Here is a 21,556-nt window from a genome sequence, read left to right on the forward strand (position 1 = left end):
GCGTTGGCTGGATTTTTTTGGGCAGGTGGGTTCTCCAGAGAGACACTACGCAGCATAGAAAGAGAAAGAGTCCTAACAGCCTAACTGGACGTTGAAGGGTTAACACCCCTCCTTACCCCTGCGTGGCCCTGGGGCAAACTGAGGCTGCACAAGCCTTCAGGATCCATTTCAAGGAGGGACCCTGAATGAAAACCGAGCTCTTGAAACGCTGCAGGGATGAAGTTGACTTGCTTTTCCTTATTCCGCTTCCAGGTGTAACATCAAGAAGGAAGATCGGCGGATCTTGGGGGTGGAGCTGGACAAGGCCAACCACGCCCTCTACGTGGCCTTCTCCAGCTGCGTGGCGCGGGTGCCACTCAGCCGCTGTCCCACCCACGGCGCCTGTCGAAGGTTAGTGAAACCATAGAATCATAGAATCATAGAGTTGGAAGAGACCACACAGGCCATCTAGTCCAACCCCCTGCTCAACGCAGGATTAGCCTTAAGCATGTGTATCCAACCTTTGCTTGAAGACTTCCAGTGAGGGGGAGCTCACCACCACCCATACAAAGGGGTGCAATGCATTTGACTCTCGGGAGATCGGATCGAAGAGAGGCTAACTAAGAAAAGGGGGCTGCTGCCCATTCTCCCCATGGAGCAAGCCTAGGGAGGGCTACTCAGAAGTAAACCTCAGATTATTCAACGGCCCTTCTTCTGGGGAAAGGGTTCTCAGGAACCCAGACAGAGTCTCCTTGCGAAATGTGCCTTTGCAGCACTTGGGAGCGCAGTTGGCACCTCCAAATTGGAAAATATCAGGAGATTTGGGGGTGTAGCCTGGGGAGGGTGGGTTCGGGGAGGGGGAAGGGCTTGAATGGGGCATGAAACTGTCATTTACTTCTGGCAGGAAGAAAGAAGTCCCTGGCAGTCAGTGGAACAGGCTTCCTCGGGAGGTGGAGGGTTCTCCATCTTTGGAGATGTTTAAGCAGAGGCTGGAGAGCCATCTGACGGAGAGGCTGATTTTGTGCAAATTCAAGGGGGTGGCAGGTGACAGGGGATGAGCGAGAGGGTTGGGAATGTCCTGCACAGTGCAGGGGGTTGGACTAGATGACCCCATAGGACCCTTCCATCTCTACGGTTCTTTGATTCAGGCCAATCCTTGTTGCCTGGAGATCAATCCAAGAAGGTCTCCGGCTGCCCCCTGGAGGTAATGACAAAATAAAATCAACAAGGGGGGTGCACTTTGTGGAAGCCAGGAAACTGTGCAGCCAAGCCCTCTGTGGTATAACCAACTGCACAAAAAACATATTTTTTAGAAGAAGAGTTGGCTTTTATACCCCACTTCTCACTGCCCAAAGGAGTCCCAAATCAGCTTCCAATCCCCTTCCCTTCCTTTCCCCGAAATAGACACCCTGTGAGAGAAGTGGGCTCAGAGAGCCCTGACAGAACTGCTCTGTGAGTACAGCTCTTATAGGACTGTGACCAGCTGAAGTTCACCCACGGGGCTGCATGGGGAGGCGCAGGGAATCAAACCCGGCTTGCCAGATTAGAAGCTGCTGGTCTTCATTACTCCCAAAAAACGTTACCTTCAGAAAGGTATAAAATTAAAATATACTTGTTTGTGCATTTGGGTTTGCCACACAAGGACCCAGGCCTTTCTTGCACAGGGCTTTCTGGTTGGCTGTGTTCGCCCGTGGAGATTGGCAGCCGTACTTGGTGGAGTCAGCTCTGCACCCAGAAACTCATTCATTTTATTTATTATTAAATTTATATCCTGCCACTCCTGGCAAACCGGCTCGTGCCAAGTGACAGTGGATAAAACCCCATAACAATAACATCCCATTAAAATACCAATATGAATTCCGCAATGTGAATTCCCGTATTTGCTGGTGTGTCCCTCGTGCGCCGATGGGTGGACTTCTCGGCTTGCTTGGCGGCCGCAGAAAACCCTACACCCAGATCCGCTATGGGGTCCTGGCATTTGATTTGTGGGCAATGAACCAGCTTGGTATTTATGCCTCATGAGGGCAGGGTGTGTTGAGAGTGCATGGAAGCCGCGTGTATTTTTACGCACCGGGGGATTTAGCACATGAAGCGGCCGCCAAGGTAGCTTTCCCTGCCTTCCAATTCAGCCCTTACAAGGGTCTGCTCCTGCCACCACCAATCAGCTCCTCGCTTCGGCTTCACCCGGTCTGACCTGCTCCCCCCCCCTCAACTCCCCACTGCGAACAGGTGTTGAGCCGGCCTGTTTCCAGGAAATGCCGCATGGCCGTAGCCTCGCGCCCAGCTTTCCGTTTCCTTTAACGGACAATTAAAGCACCCTTCCTCCCCCCCACCCCACTCCAAAGGTCCCTCGTTCACCCCGTTGTGACACGGTCTCAAATTCTGCTGTGCCGGATTCAGTTGCTTGCTTGGGAGGAGGTGGAACGTGGCCGCACACGGCTTCAGGAAAACAGTCTTGGGTTTGCAGTGGAGAGCTCCGTGGGTGTGGTCAAGCCAGCGTGCTGTGGCCCAAGTTAGGGATTACGAGGACAGGGGTTCAAGATAAAAGGGGGTAGATCTACTTGGAAGGCTGTGTCCAGTTCTGGCCCCTGCCTCTCCGAAGGGACACGGCAGAGCTGAAGTTCAGAGGAGGGCAGCCAAGAGGGTGAGGAGGTTTGAGCCCCTTCCCTCGGAGGAGAGGTGATCAGGTTATGCCCAGGGTGGACAGAGTTGGCAAAGAGAAATTTTTCTTGCCTCTCCCAAAACATTTGAGGGCACCCAGCGAAGCTTCTCCTTACTGAATTGCATCTTGCTCCACTGGTCCACTTTTCCAGGTTGTTCAGATCTTGCTGAACTCTCTCTGTCATCCGGGGTGTTCGGTACTCCTCCCAGTTTGGTGTCATCTGCAAGTTTAATGATGAATCCCTCTAGCCTCTCTTCCAGATCACTGATAAAAATGTTGAAAAGTACCGTACCCAGGTCTGAGCCCCGTGGCACCCCGCTGCTCACCTCCCTCCACCCTGATAAAATACCACTGAAAACCACGCTTTGGGTGTGATTTTCTAGCCAGTTCCCCATCCACCTCACTGTCCAAACCAGGGGGAGTCAAACTGCGGCCCTCCAGATGTCCATGGACTACAATTCCCAGAAGCCCCTGCCAGCATTCGCATGGACATCTGGAGGGCCGCAGTTTGACTACCCCTGGTCCAAACATTCAGTCTGCAGTCCTCCAGTTTACCCATCAGCACGTGATGGGGATCCTTGCCTTACCAGTGTCCAGGTGACAGGTTCTCTCAGTCCTCAGCTTTTGTTTCTATCCCATTCCATTGTGGAGAGATGCCTTTCCCCATATATATAACAGAAAGAGCTAGCCTTACTTTAAAAAAAATAGAGTCCTTGAATCGATCCAGTCTGGCCACCCCTGCTCTATGGCATTGTGCCCTGATGAGTTTCTTTCCCTTTCCAAACCCTGCCTTCCCCAGACTCCAGGAGTTTCCCTACCCTATTCCCAACCTGTGGCCAGGTGGAACCTGGCAACCTGTGGCCAGGTGGAACCAGGTCACATGCACTCAGCCTGACCTACCTTGCAGGGTTGTTGTGAGGAGAAAACAGGGGAGAGAAGGACGTACTATTGAGAAGAAAAGAAACGTTAATCAGTAGAAGATAACAAACTGCTTTCCCGTCCCCTGCAGACAGTGCCTGGCTTCCCGTGACCCGTATTGCGTCTGGCTACGCACTGGAGCCTGCGTTCCATTCAGCAACGGAATGAGGTAAGCTGCATGCCCAGGGACCGGGGTGCAAAGTTTGGTCTCCCTTCTGTGTCTCTTGCCCCGCCCCACACAGAATTCCCAGCAGTGTCGCCCGGGTCCTCTGGAAAAGCAGCCGGTTTGTGAGCGGAAACGTTATTTCGCTTTCAGGAGAAATAGAAACGTTGCTGTCACAGGGGATAGAAATGCCCTTTGGTCTGTCCGTTGCCTTTCACAGTTTGTTTGTTTGTTTGTTTATACCCCGCCTCTCTTGATGAATGTCACCTTGAGGCGGCTTACAGAATAAAACAATAAGATAACCTGTAAAACCCCATTAAAACATTTTGCTAGTACAGTTATAAGATGGTGACCTAACTCAACCATAAGCTCTCCAGCCCAACCGGGACCAATAATATGGTCCTAATGATGTAGAATTGGGCCATGGTCTTCCGCGTTCAGTATGGAAATGCATAGGATAGGGCAGGACCTCCTGTTCGTAACTCTGGTCAATCCTCCCGGCTTCAACCAAACGCCTGGTGGAAGAAGTCCATCTTGCAGGCCTTGCGGAACCAAGATAGCTCCGTCAGGGCCCTTAGCTCCTCCGGGAATTTGTTCCACCAGGTTGGGGCCAGGGCAGAAAAGGCCGCGTGAATCTCCTGGAGGCCTGGCACAACCAACAGATTTCTACCCGCAGAGCGTAAAGCCCTGCAAGGGGCATAAGCAGACAAGCAGCAAATGGCCCTAAAGGTTAAAGACAAAACCTTTAACTTGATCCGGAAGAATTGATCGTTCTTCCCCCCTGTTTTCTGCCACCTCACCCACCCCGTGAGATGCCGGAGAACTGGATGCCTCAGCCGGCCCCCAAGACAGAGAAGGGATTCGTCTTTCTGGGCCCGAAACTAGATCTCGTCCTCCCACCCCCCACCGCTTCCAGTTTCCTGGTCACCAGCCCATTGATTAACAAGCAGGGGCCTAATCAAGCCGGCAAGAGGGGTTTAATGAGATTTCCTTCCCTCCCCTCCTTCCCGCCCCTTCTCCCGCTTCCTCTGCAGAAGTGGATTTGAACAAGAGGTTGAAAACGCGGCGGCATACGGGGGGGACTGTCAAGGTGAGTAGTCCCACTGGGGAGGCCTGGCTTCTCCGGGGTTTGCCCTTTTGCATGAAACTCTCCTTTCGGAGCCGAACAAAACCCTCTCTGTGTGGCCCCATCCTGCCCTCCCCACCCCCAAACCGCACTGCTGGCTGCGAACTGCCAAGTGTGTCAAAAGCTGTTGTGGGGGAAGCTTTGCGCTCTGTCTTCGGATGAAGGAGTGGGAAGAAGATGGGATGTCGCAGCCAAATCCGTTTCCCAGCGAGCTTCAAATTGCCGTCTAGGCCTGGCTCCTTTGGGAGTGTTGCCAGCCTCCAGGTGGGGCCTGGAGAGCTCCTGGAATGACCACTACTCTCCCGATAACGGAGGTCGATTCCCCTGGAGAAAATGGCCACTTTGGAGGGTGGGCTCTATCCTGATGCTGTCTTTCTCCTCTCCCAGCACTGTCCTCTCTATTCTCCAACCCCAAATCTTTGGGAATTTCTAAATCCAGACTTTGCAACCCAGCCAAAGCCCGGAGGTTGCAAAGAATGGAAGCATTTTCTGAGCTATTGTGCCATAAGAATAGTAACAACAAAGATTCTTTCCCTTCTTTCTCTTTACTATGAACTAGGGTCAAGAGGTTCCACCTTTCCCAACCCGCCAGTTTGTGGGGTCTCGGTGTGGGCCCAAAGTGGCATAAAACCTTTTCCCTCTCCTCTATTTTATCCTCACAACACCCCTATGAGGTAGGCTAGGCTGAGAGAGTGTTACTAGCTCTAGGTCACCCAGCAGGCTTCCACAGCAGGAGTGGGTATTTGAACCCAGCGAGGAAGAGAAGGAGAGAGAGAGGCATTCAAAGACTCACACCTGGGCATCCTCAAGGAGAATGGGTTAATGTGGTATCCCCTCCAGAGGATGAGATTTCCAGTTCAAGGAGGGCAGGACCTGGGCAGGTGAATTACCTTGCTCTTGGGTGCCAAAGTCCTGGTGAAGCTGCTGTGATTTTAGGGTTTCTTTGCTTATAGCCTGTTGCTCCCTCAACTGAATCAACAGCTGGAGCAGAGGGCCGTCAGTAACCCCAAAGACTAGACAGAACAGTCTGGTGCAGTGATACTCTGTCTTCTTGCTGCTTGGGGGGCAACCATGGGAGGGCTTCTGGAGTCCTGGCCCTGCTGGGGGACCTCCTGATGGCCCCTGGGATTTGGCCACTGCGTGACACAGCTCATTGGCCTGGATGGGCCATCAGCTTGATCCAACAGGGCTTCTCTTATGTCCTTATGTCTGGGGCAGAGATGCTCTATCTTCTAGAGGGGTGGGGGGCAAGAGTTGGAGAGCTGGCCTCACTGGTGGACCTCCTGGTGGGAAATGAGATTTGGCCACTGTGTGAACAGAGTGTTGGACTGGGTGGGCCACTGTCCTGATCCAACGTGGCTTCTCCTCTCTCCTAATGTTCTCTGTCTTCTGGGTGCTTGGAGGACAACAGCAGGAGAGCTTCTGGAATTCCCACCCTCTGGTGGACCTCCGGATGGCCCCTGGGTTTTGACCACTGCGTGACACGGAGCGTTGGACTGGAGGGGCCACTGGCCTGATCCAACAGGGCTTCTCCAGTATCCTTATGATTCTGTGCTCTTTTTGGACTTTCCTGCTTAGTGGTTCTCCCCCCACCCCTCCTTTCTCTGCTGCCTTCCCAGCCCACCCACCCTCCGCTTGCTCCAACTGATCTCCCACCCTGTGTTTCTCCTCCTCTCCTCTTTAGATGTGGTAACGGCAACTGGGAACCAGGACGGCACCAGGGACTCTGCGTATGGTCAGTACCACCTTCCCTCCTTCCTGCAGCCCTCCTTCCCTAAGGCAGCTCCTTCCCCAGTCGCTCCCTCCCGCTGCAAACAAGATCCACCTGGTCATCTGTACCTTAGTCAGGGTTGCCCACTCTGGATTGGGAAATTAACTGGAAAAGAGGCTGACGTCAGTGGCGGAGCATGGGACACAAATCCCATGGGATGGCTAACGTTTATTAATCGGGTAGTGTCATTTTTTCTATTGTATATGGTTTTTATGACCACTGCTGTAAACTGCCGTGAGCCGGTTCGCTGGGAGCGGTGGCATTAAAATCCCACAAATAAATAAGCAATAAATAAAATAAATCTCATAAAGAAGTTGTAAAAGCCAAGGTGCTGAAACAAGGTCCAGATTTACACTCTTTTTCAACCAATTTCCTCAGTAGCTCGCTCCTTGTTTCAAATAAATCTCTTATAAACCTAGAATCATAGAAGGGACCTCCTGGGTCATCTAGTCCAACCCCCTACACTGTGCATGACACCCACAACCCTCTTGATCACCCACTGTCACCTGCCACCCCCTTGAGCCTTCACAGAATCAGCCTCTCCGTCAGATGGCTCTCCAGCCCCTGCTTAAAAATCTCCAAAGAAGGAGAACCCACCACCTCCCGAGGAAGCCTATTCCACTGAGGAACCACTCTAACCCTCAGGAACTTCTTCTAGAGGTTGAGATGGAATTTAGATTCATAGAATAATAGAGTTGGAAGGGACCTCCTGGGTCATCTAGTCCAACCCCCTGCACTATGCAGGACACTCCCATCCCTCTCGCTCACCCTCTGTCACCTGCCACCCCCTTGAGCCTTCACAGAATCGGCCTCTCTGCCAGATGGTTCTCCAGCCTCTGCTTTAAAATCTCCAAAGATGGAGAGCCCACCACCTCCCGAGGAAGCCTGTTCCACTGAGGAACCGCTCTGACTGTCAGGAACTTCTTCCGGATGTTTAGACGGAATTTCTTTTGCATTAATTTCATCCCATTGTTTCTGGTCCCTCCCTTCTTGGTATATGTGTTTCCATCCAATGATTCCACAGTATTTATTCATTCATAGGTTCTGTTGTGTAAGGGAGGCAACCCGGTCCCAAAGTCAGCGTCTTGTCGAGCAAAGCGGCCGAAAATGAGTGTAAACCCAGATCTCATTATAGTTCCTTGTTTTTTACAACTTCATAATAGAGAACGTACTTCATGTTCAGCTGCCGACATCGGCCTTTTCTTTCATTTTGTTGCTTCTCAAGACAGGTCTTCTGGCATTGTCTTTTCCCCCCCACCTGGAGGTTGGCTTCCCTGGCTACAAGAGTAGCAGAAATCAGCTTGGGCAAACTCTGAAATCCCTACTTGGATGTCAGTGCCTTGAGCGCTTTAGCAAGGGTGGCCATTGGGCTTGTCCAGGTCTAATATGGAGAGGCGACACTGGAACAGCACCATTAGGTCCCTCTACCCTGGAGTGCCCAGTTTCGCAGGGCAGTGGTGTTACTGGTTTAAGGATCTTGTCAAGTTCCAGTGTTGAATCCCCGAGTCTATGAGATAGGTCAGTTATGAAACATGGCCGACTATGTAGTGCAAGGCCTTGTACGTTACCATGGTTACGGGCCTACCCTTGTTCAGGCCTTTGCTGTCCAAACATGGCCGCCAACCAAGGATGGGCCTAGAATTATGCATTCAGTCTATGGAAGTTCACCTGCTTCAGTGGGATGAAAGTACTTCCTTGAATATCGAAGGGGAAGTGAAATATGGCTGTTATTTCAAACGGGAGGCGGAGGAATTGTGCGTCATTTTTCAAGTTACCGGAACTAACGGCCATCTTGAAAAACCACTAACCACCACCACCATCTTCCTCACACCATGTCCCCATTCATCCCACCATCATCCTAGACTCTCTAACGTTTGCAAGCAAATGGAGCCCTTCCCCAGGAGATTGTGTTACTATCCCAATTTTGTGACTGTTTTGTTCCAATTTGGATACCGGTCTGATGCAATTTTGGGAAGGTATTCCCCATAACGGCTACCTTTGTTGCTGACACCCTTTTCCACTTTTTGAGAGAAGGATCCTTAGGAATCAAAATAGTCTTCCCATCCCACCAACCGGGAAAGAGGTGAGGAAAGGTGTGCAGAAGCGAAATTAGGGAGACGTTCATGCTTGTGGGACTGGAGGCCTCTAAATTTGCCATTGATCACTGATGCAACATTATGTGTGTTAAACTGGGCACAGGAATGTTCTGAGTAGACCCACCTGGGGACCCACCTGAAGTACATTTGGAAATGTAGATGGGGTGTTGGACTAGGGTTGCAAGACACATACCCCCACCCACCCCTGGAGCAGTGGTCCCCAACCTTTTTGAGGCTGAGGACCGGCGGCAGCAGGGAGGGCGAATTTCCCGCCACGCATGCCGCGCATGCACGGCAGCGCACGAGCATTGTGCATGCATGGCCCTGCGCACATGCGCCCTGCGCGACCAAAAGCGTGCATGTGCGGCACATTTGCGCATGCGCACTTTCGGACGCGCATGGCGCATACGCACATGTGCGGGCTGACCACGCATGCGCAATGCGCGAACCTGCTTTCCTCTCCCCCCCTCCCACAGTAAGAAGCTTTCCGGGCCACAACCTTGCGGCCTGGGAAGTTTTTTACTGCGCGGGGGCGGGGAGAGGGAGCCGCAGCCCGGTGCCAGGGCCTTTGTGGCCCGGCACTGGGCCGAAGCCCGGTGGTTGGGGACCAGTACCCTGAAGGGCCCACCCCTGGAAGACGGGGTTTCACTGGCATGTGTCTTTCAGTCTTTCCCATTTTGTTTTAGTGAGGACGCCGGAAATAAACCCGGCATGCCTTCATCGCCCGGAAGTGACATAAGCACATTGGGGCGGCACTCTAGCATGTGGGCAAAACCTCTATGGTAGAATTAGCCTTCTACCACAGAGTTCTGCCCCCAAACCAGAGTGTCGTCCCCCGTGACGTTACTGAAATGTCTACGTCACTTGCGGGTGACTTAAGAGCGTTGCATTTATTTCCAGTTCTTTGCCTGTTTTTCGGGGGGGGGGATGCGGTAATTCCCCCCCACTTCCTGATAGCCCTGCACTGCAGGAGGGGCTCCAATCCGGACATCTCCTGCCCCCACCAGGGAGCTGGCACCCCTCCCCTGTGCCCAATTCGGAAGGTGCCCACAGGCCCAAAAAGCTTGGGGACCCTCTCCTGTGACCCCCACGCTCCCTAGTGTGGCACGTGCACACCTCTACTTCCGTTCCGGCAGACGCTGGGGGGAGAAGAGGGGAGAAGTCTTGAAGCACCCACACACACACACACACACACAGACTGCCCCTTTCCCCAATTGCTTTCCCACTCGCCACAGATGGGAAAGCATCCTTGCGCCAGGGTGTGTGTGTTCGCGTGTGTGTGGGGGGGGTGTTTCTGCACACATGCAATCAGCTACCGCAGGAGGCCCCGTTTGTCTGCCCCCCCCATCCCCTCCCCACAAGAGAGGGAAGCCAAGCCAATCAGATGCGGGGAAAGAAATTAAAACCAAGTCAAGCCCATTAATTACCCAGCAGGGGAGACTCTCTGCGTTAATGGAAAAGAAGGTGGCGGGAAGAGAGAGAGGGGTGGGCCGCATCCTGTGAGCGGCCCCTCCTCGCTGGGGGGGGCAGTTTTGGAGCCTGAACCAACGAGGGAGACTTGCCACTCCAGCCCCTCCAGTGCCCCATGCCAGTCTAGCCCCCCCCCCCAACCCAGCTCTGTCCCAGCTCTTTCAACCCTCGTCCATCAACCGTAGGGGTCAGCTGTGGGCCAAAGGGGGCCCAGCGTCTGGCCTCCCTGCTTTTAGCTCCCCGCAAGCCTTGGCAGCCGTCCCCGTCGCTTCCTGCTCCCGCTGCAGAGACGAGCAAGGGGAGACTGCTGGGAAGCGTCTGGCATTCATTAGGGGGGGCTGCCATCCAAGCCAAGGGGCCGTCACCACACAAGCAGGCTGAGATCGGCCGGGTTTGCGTGACGCAGGCGGTTGGGCCCGCCTGGCCTGGGTCTCGCTGGCTTTGCTGGGGCTCCGGGACCCTTTCTGGAGGATGAGACCTGGAGGGAGGGGGGGGAGTGTTGGCCCCATCTTCTTCACCCCCCGTTTCCACCTTAGGTGGGGAAAGACCAGCTTCTCGAAATACCGTTTGGTTTGGTTTGTACGGTGCCTCCGCAGATGCTTAACTCCGGGGAGGACAAAGATCCTCCATCGCCCATGAGAATTCGCCCTCGCACGGCGACTGGGTTACCCCGGGCAGAACTTCACGCCCGTCAGCCGGACGGCACATTTGCTGTTCGGCGCGGATGGCTGCCCTGTGCAAGAGGGCCGCTGTGCCAAGAGGCAGGCCGGTGGCAGCGCATAGAGAGGTGGGGCAGCTGCCTGGGCTGGGGGTTTCTGGCAGGGCCCTCTGCCACCCATGCCCCCTGCACACTCCTCCGCCCCAGCATGGGGGCTGCCCCTTGCTTCAAGGGAAAGGGCGACAGGCAGCTGTGAGCACGTGCAGAGGGAGTCTTGCAAGAGGGAGGGAGGACAGCAGGAGGCTGGGAGGGGGGGCTGGCAGCCTGGCTCCCCAGAAGGGCAAATGGGGAAATACTGGGTGGGAATTTTTTTTGTGGGGGGGCTCTCAGTTGAGTGTCTCAGTATCTCTCCTGGTCACTTGCTGGGGCACGTATTGTGGTAGCCTGGATGTAGGGTTGCCAACTCCAGGTTGGAGATTTGGGGAACAAAGCCTGGAGAGGGGAGGGACGCAGTGCGTTTCCTGCCATGAAGCTCATCGTACAAAATAGGAAGGAGGAGAGCTGGGTTTTTGTACTGCTCTTTTCTCTACCCAAAGGACTCTCAAAGCGGCTTACAGTCGCTTCCCCTTCCTCTCCCCACAACAGACAGCCTGTGAGGTGAGTTAGGCCGAGAGAGCTCTGAGAGAACTGCTCTATGAAAACAGCCCTGAGAGGACTGTGACTAGACCAAGGTCACCCACGTGACTGCATGGGAAGAAGGAGCGGGGAATCAAACCTGGCTTTCCAGATTAGAGGAGACACCACGCTGGCTCCCCTCCAGGGCTCTGGAGTCTGGTTATAATCCCAGGAGGTCTACAGGCCCTGCCTGGAGGTTGGCAACCCTACCCAAATGGTAGGCATAATCCACGGTTTCACCATGCCTCAAGGTCGGAGTCACCTCCAGCTCAACTCACTTTGCACAGAGGCCTCTTCTCTGCCCCCTCCCCACCATCAGGGCCGCCCCCCGTCCCCCACCACCACCACAGCTGTCCCCCCCCTTCCCCGGTTCCTGCTGATGTTGTGTTTGTCACTGGTAACACAGGTGAGAGGCGGATGGCCACCACAGCCTCTGTGCCCTTCTCGGTGGCGCCCTCGGGGTCTCCCTCTGCTAGCATGGCTCTTGACGCCCACCAGGCTCCAGGGGCAGGGGACCCACGCTCCACCCTCCACGTGGCTGTGAGCACCCAGGGTAAGACGGGCCGGGCGGCTAGCCTGACACGCACCCGTGTGAACACCACCCGCAGAATAACAGCCTGTGCGGGACCCACTAACCCAGCATGGGAAGCAAGAGATGCTGACAAACGCACTGGCATGCCGACGCATGGGGCAGTAGAGTAGTGACCCCCCCCTCCTCTGTCCCCATTTCTCTCCCTCTGTTGCCTGTTCCGGGGAGAGGGTCCGGGTGCTACTGGCTTTCCCTTCCGGGTGCCTTTTTCGGTGCATGGTGGGCGAGGGATGTGGCTCTCTCTCTCTCTCTCTCTCTTGATGTGAGGGTGTGGGAGGCAGGTAGGTGCGTGCAGTTGTGCGAGTGGCGCAGAGTGAGGACTTTGTGGCTGCATTTAAAATTAGAATTTGTGAGCCTGTGTGCATGTGGGGGAGAATCCACATGTTTCAGATGAGACAGGCAGAGGGATGGAGCGCGGCTGTTGACAGGAAGATGCGCATGGCGATACGTGCCAGGTTTTTGCATACTGAGCAGGTCACTCCAGACAGGACGTAGGTGTCCCAGGCCCAAGCTTGCCAACTCCCAGGTGCGCCCTGGAAAATCTTCTGGAATTCCAACTGATCACATCCTTGGAGAAAAGGGCCCCGTTGGAAGGGGGACTGTATGGGTTTATACCCCACGGAGTTCCTTGTTGTTGTTGTTAGGTGCGAAGTCGTGTCCGACCCATCGCGACCCCATGGACAATGATCCTCCAGGCCTTCCTGTCCTCTACCGTTCCTCGGAGTCCATTTAAGCTCGCACCGACTGCTTCAGTGACTCCATCCAGCCACCTCATTCTCTGTCGTCCCCTTCTTCTTTTGCCCTCGATCGCTCCCAGCATTAGGCTCTTCTCCGAGGAGTCCTTCCTTCTCATGAGGTGGCCAAAGTAGTTGAGTTTCATCTTCAGGATCTGGCCTTCTAAGGAGCAGGCAGGGCTGGTCTCCTCTAGGACAGACCAGTTTGTTCACCTTGCAGTCCAAGGTACCCCATGGACAATGATCCTCCAGGCCTTCCTGTCCTCTCCCATTCCCCGGAGTTCATTTAAGTTTGCACTGACTGCTTCAGTGACTCCATCCAGCCACCTCATTCTCTGTCGTCCCCTTCTTCTTTTGCCCTCAACCGCTCCGAGCATTAGGCTCTTCTCCAGGGAGTCCTTCCTTCTCATGAGGTGGCCAAAGTAGTTGAGTTTCATCTTCAGGATCTGGCCTTCTAAGGAGCAGGCAGGGCTGGTCTCCTCTAGGACAGACCAGTTTGTTCACCTTGCAGTCCAAGGTACCCCATGGACAATGATCCTCCAGGCCTTCCTGTCCTCTCCCATTCCCCGGAGTCCATTTAAGTTTGCACCGACTGCTTCAGTGACTCCATCCAGCCCCCTCATTCTCTGTCGTCCCCTTCTTCTTTTGCCCTCGATCGCTCCCCTCCTGCCTGGTCCTTTCCACCGGTGATGCCGGTACTTGGGCCTGGGCCCTTCCGCGCCCCAAGCAGAGGCTCTCCCCCTGAGCTCCGGCCACACAGCCCATCCCCTCTGTTCTAAACAGCTTTATCCAGTTTGGGATCTGTCGCTCAATCTCACCAGACCTTTTTGAACTGAAGCCGCTGAAGTTGCGGCCGTCGAAGAATTCCCTGCCTGACCGTGGGAGGCCGGGCCTTCCAGCTGCTTTTCTACGCACAAAAACGTTTTGTCCGTCTCTGCCTTTTGTCCTTTTGATTGTGACTCTCGGCTGCCTGGAGGTTCAAAAACTCCCACCCGGGGACAAAGAGGGGGTGTCTTGCCTGATGCCCTCCCACGTGCCCCCTTTTGAAATCTTTCCTGCCTGCTCCTCACAAAGGTACAGCGTGTGCCCGCCTGCAAGACCTCAAAGCATTTGGGAATGAGCTGGCGAAGAATGGCGGGCTTTTATGTAGTGGGGCCAGGCAGAAAGGGCTTTTGGTGGACGTTCAACAGGGCAATCCCAAACAGAAGTGTGCCTTTGCAGGCCGTTGACGTCAAAGGGCTCAGCAGGTGTAACTCTGCTCGGTTCAAGCAGTGAAACCCCACGCTGCGTTCCCAAAGATGCCGAAAATGAGTTTGCAAAACTGTCAGTCAAAAGGAGATAATGTGACTTACAAACACCTTTCCTCTCCTGCCCCGGCAACAGATACCCTGTGAGGTCGGTGGGCCTGAGAGAGCTCTGAGAGAACTGCTCTGCAAGAACAGCCCTACGAGAACTGGGACTTTTTCCATGCTAAGCAGAGGCTCTGCCCCTGAGCTCTGGCCCCTCCCCAGGGCCCTCCAGGGTCTCAGGCAGAGAAAGGTCTTCCCCATCCCCTCCTGCCTGGTCCTTTCAGCTGGAGATGCTGTCTGGGATTGAACCGGGGACCTCCTGCCTGCCCAGCAGAGGCTCTGCCCCAGAGCTCTGGCCCCTCCCCAGGGCTCTCCAGGGTCTCAGGCAGAGAAAGGTCTTCCCCATCCCCTCCTGCCTGGTCCTTTCAGCTGGAGATGCTGCCTGGGATTGACCCGGGGACCTCCTGGCTGCCCAGCAGAGGCTCTGCCCCTGAGCTCTGGCCCCTCCCCAGGGCTCTCCAGGGTCTCAGGCAGAGAAAGGTCTTCCCCATCCCCTCCTGCCTGGTCCTTTTAGCTGGAGATGCTGTCTGGGATTGAACCGGGGACCTCCTGCCGGCCCAGCAGAGGCTCTGCCCCAGAGCTCTGGCCCCTCCCCAGGGCTCTCCAGGGTCTCAGGCAGAGAAAGGTCTTCCCCATCCCCTCCTGCCTGGTCCTTTCAGCTGGAGATGCTGCCTGGGATTGACCCGGGGACCTCCTGCCTGCCCAGCAGAGGCTCTGCCCCTGAGCTCTGGCCCCTCCCCAGGGCTCTCCAGGGTCTCAGGCAGAGAAAGGTCTTCCCCATCCCCTCCTGCCTGGTCCTTTCAGCTGGAGATGCTGCCTGGGATTGACCCGGGGACCTCCTGCCTGCCCAGCAGAGGCTCTGCCCCTGAGCTCTGGCCCCTCCCCAGGGCTCTCCAGGGTCTCAGGCAGAGAAAGGTCTTCCCCATCCCCTCCTGCCTGGTCCTTTCAGCTGGAGATGCTGCCTGGGATTGAATCGGGGACCTCCTGCCTGCCCAGCAGAGGCTCTGCCCCTGAGCTCTGGCCCCTCCCCAGGGCTCTCCAGGGTCTCTGGCAGAGAAAGGTCTTCCCCATCCCCTCCTGCCTGGTCCTTTCAGCTGGAGATGCTGCCTGGGATTGAACCGGGGACCTCCTGCCTGCCCAGCAGAGGCTCTGCCCCTGAGCTCTGGCCCCTCCCCAGGGCTCTCCAGGGTCTCAGGCAGAGAAAGGTCTTCCCCATCCCCTCCTGCCTGGTCCTTTCAGCTGGAGATGCTGCCTGGGATTGAACCGGGGACCTTCTGTGTGCAAAGCTGAGTCGCTTCTGCTGATCTGTGACCCCTCCCAAATGCACTTGACCTCTGAATCCCAGTGCCAAGAGGCAAAATCAGGGGAAGGCCTCCGCCCTGTGGCTGCCCATCCACAGTTGTTGTGTCGTCCTTTCTGTTCCCCTTCAGGCCCTCATTAGCTCACGTCTCCCACTACATAGTCATTTTGCGGATATAACAATTTGAAAAATCCTGTACGTTATTTACCTGATTAATCCAAACTTTATTGAAACCCTCAGCCTTCCCCACACCTTGGAATGCCTGAATGTTACGGCATCATCGTTCCAAAATCATAACTTGCCTTATTTCATTTCGCCATTAGTCTAATGAAATATCCTTTGCATTTTACCACTTATGGCGCATATCCTTCTGGCTGCTACAACGAGGAAGCGCAACAATGTTTTCTGCTGACATTTTTTTAAAAATTGAGGGGAACTACTAAGAATCATAGAGTCATAGAGTTGGAAGGGGCCTCCTGGGTCATCTAGTCCAGCCCCTGCACCATGCAGGACACTCACAACTTGAGCTGAGGCTTCTGATTTCTCTCTTACGATTTCTGTTGATCTGGGGACACTCTTTGTGCCACGCAGATGCTTTGCCACTACCCCACAGCCCCTGCCCTAATGGTTTTAGAAAGACATGTACTCTTTCCTCCTGGCTCTGGGAAAGTAGGGCCAGAGCAGCCACCCATGTCAGAGACACAACGGGCAGCCTCCTCTGAGGCACAGTGATGCTGATGCATCTTTCCAGCTGAGATGACTGGAACAGGGGGGAAACCTCCCTCCCACCAGCTCCGACAAAGGCTGCCAGATGGCAAGAGTCCATCCCAGAGGGAGTGCGCACAGAGATGCGGCAGGCAGCCTCTACAAACTCGAAAGATATTTTTTTCAGCGTTCCGCATTTGTTGCAGCACACCGGTTGGTGAATCGCTGCTGAGGCAGCATGGAGGTGGGGCCTGGGAAAGCCATTAAAACAAACAACCAAAAAAAACCCCACCTTTAAATATTGCAATTCTACAGCTGTCTGGCCAGTTCCACCAAACAAAGAGCGGAGGAGACAGAGGGGCGGGGGAATTGAAAGCCCCCACCGGATACCTTGAGATGAGGCTGAAGAAGAGATTCATTTTGCACAGAGAAGAGATTTCCTGTTTCCTTGGCCAGGCCTGGAGAGACAGAGCAGGGGAGGGGGGGCTCTTGGTCTGTCCGGCCCTTTACTTCTCCAGCTGCCTTCTAGGGGGGAAATATGCCCTGTCCCTATAACAGAATCCGGAGGGGATTTTATTTTTCAGGTGGAGAGATTCAAGTGCGTCACCCTGTTGGCCTGAAGTAGCACAACAAAATCAGAGTCCGAGAGCACCTTTAAGACCAACAAAGATTTATTCAAGGCGTGAGCTTTCGAGTGCTTGCACTCGAAAGCTCACGCCTTGAATAAATCTTTGTTGGTCTTAAAGGTGCTCTCGGGCTCTGATTTTGTTATTCTTCCAGGTGACATTCTTGATTTCCATGCCCCCAAACCCCATTTCCCATTTCCCCACATTTCCCATCCTTGGAGCGTCTACCAAAGGGACAGGGGCTCCTTTTTCTCCAGGGCCTGTTGGCAACCATCAGAAGGGGCATTGTGAGGCCTTTTAACTTTTGGCACGAAAGGCCCAGAGGTTCCCTCCCCTGTTTAAGCAACGTAATCCCAGAATCACAGAGTTGGAAGGGGCCATAGAGGCCATCTAGTCCAACCCCGTGCTCAACGCAGGATCATGAGGGGAGGGGGGGAGAGAAAAACAAAGAGAAAACAGGGAATCTTTTCCAACCCTGAATTTTTTGAGACGCAGACTGGGGGGAAGAAATCGGTTGTCGTCTCCGAGGCGCTGAAATGGAGGTGCAGACTTAAGGTTTCATTTTTCCTGTGTACTTAGCGGAGGGGGAGAAATCCATTTCTCTTTCTTTCAGCAGAGTAACGTGGCTTTCGAATTAGCAGTTGTGGAAACGCTCCGTCCTGCAGCTGTTCCAAGTTTTCTGGGGGGGGGGGGAGAAATTCAAGTCAGTCCCCCCCATTTCCCCATCTGAGCCAAGGAATAAATTCTCATTTTATAGAGGAAGTCGTTGGGGGTGGGGGGGAAGAAATCACATTTATCCAGAACAGGGACTGTCTGAAAAACTCTGCCCCAAACCTGAATTCCCACGAGACGAGGCTAGAAATAGAATCCACAAACAATGCTCCGAAATCATGGCGGGCTGCTTGATGAATTATGGCTGGGCAAAGAAACACTCTAAAATCCCCCACCCGCAATAGAATTGATCGGAAGATAAAGTAAACACCTCTTAATGCCCCCCTTTCGAGTTGGCAGGAAGGCAGTTCGCACCCTCGATGGATGGAGATTTTGAAAATGCATCGTGGCTGAACACAATGCGAGAAGCCACTTGAATTTGGCAAGAGGCAGAAAGAAGGCTGAGGTCCAACACAAATTCTGGGGCAGCAGACAGAGCAAAGGCTATTTAGTCTAGATGTGCAGAGGGCGGTCGAGCTGCTTCTGGCTTACGATGATCCTATGAATGAATGAATGATTTGAGGCCAAAGGGACCATGGCTCAGGGGCAGAGCCTCTGCTGGGCAGGCAGGAGGTCCCCGGTTCAATCCCAGGCAGCATCTCCAGCTGAAAGGACCAGGCAGGAGGGGATGGGGAAGACCTTTCTCTGCCTGAGACCCTGGAGAGCCCTGGGGAGGGGCCAGAGCTCAGGGGCAGAGCCTCTGCTTGGCAGGCAGGAGGCCCCCGGTTCAATCCCAGGCAGCATCTCCAGCTGAAAGGACCAGGCAGGAGGGGATGGGGAAGGCCTTTCTCTGCCTGAGACCCTGGAGAGCCCTGGGGAGGGGCCAGAGCTCAGGGGCAGAGCCTCTGCTGGGCAGGCAGGAGGTCCCCGGTTCAATCCCAGGCAGCATCTCCAGCTGAAAGGACCAGGCAGGAGGGGATGGGGAAGACCCTTCTCTGCCTGAGACCCTGGAGAGCCCTGGGGAGGGGCCAGAGCTCAGGGGCAGAGCCTCTGCTGGGCAGCCAGGAGGTCCCCGGTTCAATCCCAGGCAGCATCTCCAGCTGAAAGGACCCGGCAGGAGGGGATGGGGAAGACCTTTCTCTGCCTGAGACCCTGGAGAGCCCTGGGGAGGGGCCAGAGCTCAGGGGCAGAGCCTCTGCTGGGCAGGCAGGAGGTCCCCGGTTCAATCCCAGGCAGCATCTCCAGCTGAAAGGACCAGGCAGGAGGGGATGGGGAAGACCTTCCTCTGCCTGAGACCCTGGAGAGCCCTGGGGAGGGACCAGAGCTCAGGGGCAGAGCCTCTGCTGGGCAGGCAGGAGGTCCCCGGTTCAATCCCAGGCAGCATCTCCAGCTGAAAGGACCAGGCGGGAGGGGATGGGGAAGACCTTCCTCTGCCTGAGACCCTGGAGAGCCCTGGGGAGGGGCCAGAGCTCAGGGGCAGAGCCTCTGCAGGGCAGGCAAGAGGTCCCCGGTTCAATCCCAGGCAGCATCTCCAGCTAGAAGGACCAGGCAGGAGGGGATGGGGAAGACCTTTCTCTGCCTGAGACCCTGGAGAGCCCTGGGGAGGGGCCAGAGCTCAGGGGCAGAGCCTCTGTTTGGCAGGCAGGAGGTCCCCGGTTCAATCCCAGGCAGCCCCTCCAGCTGAAAGGACCAGGCAGGAGGGGATGGGGAAGACCTTTCTCTGCCTGAGACCCTGGAGAGCCCTGGGGAGGGGCCAGAGCTCAGGGGCAGAGCCTCTGCTGGGCAGGCAGGAGGTCCCCGGTTCAATCCCCCCGCGGCATCTCCAGCTGAAAGGACCAGGCAGGAGGGGATGGGGAAGACCTTTCTCTGCCTGAGACCCCGGAGAGCCCTGGGGAGGGGCCAGAGCTCAGGGGCAGAGCTTCTGCTTGGCAGGCAGGAGGTCCCCGGTTCAATCCCAGGCAGCATCTCCAGCTGAAAGGACCAGGCAGGAGGGGATGGGGAAGACCTTTCTCTGCCTGAGACCCCGGAGAGCCCTGGGGAGGGGCCAGAGCTCAGGGGCAGAGCTTCTGCTTGGCAGGCAGGAGGTCCCCGGTTCAATCCCAGGCAGCATCTCCAGCTGAAAGGACCAGGCAGGAGGGGATGGGGAAGACCTTTCTCTGCCTGAGACCCCGGAGAGCCCTGGGGAGGGGCCAGAGCTCAGGGGCAGAGCTTCTGCTTGGCAGGCAGGAGGTCCCCGGTTCAATCCCAGGCAGCATCTCCAGCTGAAAGGACCAGGCAGGAGGTCCCTGTCTCAATCGCCAGCATCTCCAGTTGAAAGGATGAGGCAGGAACAAACCTACTTTGCCGGAGACCCTGGACAGCAGCTGCCGGCCTGAGTAGACAATGCTGACCTTGATGGGCCAAGCGTCCGATTCTGCACAAGGTAGTTCTGTGTGTTCCTACACAACAGCCTCCTAAACATCCCGTCATTATCAGCCTTGTGCAGGTCTCGCAAACTGAGGGGCCTCGACCCATCTTTCAAGGAATCTGCCTGGTTCCTGTCCACCTTTTTCATGACCACCTGTCAGGAGGGTTTGTTTTCTGAAGTCTCCGAGAAGAGGGCGGGGAGGGACCGGCTGGATGTCCCTCGGTGGCCTCTTCCAGTCCTGTGTGATTCTGAGATCAGCTGGGATTCGGGGAGATCTCGAGACTGCCCTTGCAAACTGGCAGGCCTGTTTCTCTTCCCAGTAAAGCCATTCCACTCCCGTGGAGCCTCAGAGCCAAGCCGAGCCCTCAGGGGCCTCAAAGATATGCCCCATGGCTTCCAGTTGGCTCTCAAAGTTCTGTTAAATCAGTCCGTTTGAGATGCACAACCCCGGTTCTACGCTTGCCAGCATCTGTTCCTGTGTTTTGCGTTCAGTCACAGAGGTTGAGCATCTTTCTGTTGCTCTTTGGGCCAAATTCTTTTTGGAAGAAACCTCTGGCTTCTTCTGGGTCCTGCGTTTTCTCCCCGGGAAATGCTCTTTCTTTCTTTCTTTCTCTCATTTGGGGACAAAACGAGGCAATGGTTCTTTAAAAAAAAACCTCTCTATGAGCAATGGGCAGGTGCCTACAGAAACTCACCTCCGTTTTCTTTTGTGTGAGAAATCGGAGCCCTCTGACACATCCCTACCCCCCCGAAGAATGGGCCTATCTTAGCAAAGGGTTTTCTGGGTCAGCTGTGGAAAAGAGACCCCTTCTTCGCCCCCCCACTGCTGCTCTCCCTTTGTGAGTCTCTAAGCAACTGAAGCGGCAACAGGTTGCAGGAGACCTTCTCAGGGTTGCTTTTGGGGCCGGTGGGTGGGAGTCGCCCTCTATACTTGCATATAAGCCTAGTATTTCAGCCCCTTTTTCCACGCTGAAGAAGCCCTCCTCGGCTTATTTGCGGGAATATACGGTCATTGAAATAAGAGCCTGCTCCAGCCAGCCAATCGCTGCATGGCCTTTTGCAAATGTGGACTGCAAGCTGAGCTTGCTCTGGCAGCTTGTAGGACATCAGCGGTTTGACTGAGGGACTCTGGTCTTTCTTGCCTTTCTTGCGAAAGAAGTGGCCATGCTGGATGGGCGAGCCTGGGATGATGGAGCATTTCCCACCCTCGGCTTATATGCGAGTCAGTAAGTTGGCCCAGATTTTGTGGTAAAATTAGGTGGTTTATATGCGGGTCGGCTTATATTGCCTCTTGTGGCGCAGGGTGGTAAGGCAGCAGACATGCAGTCTGAAGCTCTGCCCATGAGGGAGTTCGATCCCAGCAGCCGGCTCAAGGTTGACTCAGCCTTCCATCCTTCCGAGGTCGGTAAAATGAGGACCCAGCTTGCTGGGGGGTAAACGGTAATGACTGGGGAAGGCACTGGCAAACCCCCCCATATTGTGTCTGCCATGAAAACGCTGGAGGGCGTCACCCCAAGGGTCAGACATGACTCGGTGCTTGCACAGGGGATACCTTTACCTTTATTCATTTTTAATACAGAGGGTGGTATGTAAATATAATAAATAAATAGTTTTTTACATGTTTATCAGGTGATGTGGCCATATATGGTCATGTAGGCCTGCCCCCCCCCCCAAAAA

General features: G+C 55.0%; 1 protein-coding gene across 4 annotated transcripts in view; it reads left to right on the forward strand.

Moving 5' to 3' along the window:
* The window catches only part of SEMA6C (semaphorin 6C), a 218,665-nt gene that overhangs the window by 185,752 nt on the left and 11,357 nt on the right, over positions 1-21,556 (forward strand). For 3 of the 4 annotated variants that reach the window (XM_077319870.1, XM_077319859.1, XM_077319850.1), the window contains 5 exons: positions 253-390; positions 3,651-3,728; positions 4,757-4,812; positions 6,533-6,583; positions 11,925-12,071. In XM_077319870.1, coding sequence (XP_077175985.1) covers positions 253-390; positions 3,651-3,728; positions 4,757-4,812; positions 6,533-6,583; positions 11,925-12,071 — 470 coding nt within the window. The remainder of the gene's footprint in view (positions 1-252; positions 391-3,650; positions 3,729-4,756; positions 4,813-6,532; positions 6,584-11,924; positions 12,072-21,556) is intronic. The other variant, XM_077319881.1, reaches the window with a different exon arrangement.

Source organism: Paroedura picta, chromosome 1 (assembly GCF_049243985.1).
Source record: "Paroedura picta isolate Pp20150507F chromosome 1, Ppicta_v3.0, whole genome shotgun sequence".
In the NCBI taxonomy this organism is placed as follows: Eukaryota; Metazoa; Chordata; class Lepidosauria; order Squamata; family Gekkonidae; genus Paroedura; species Paroedura picta.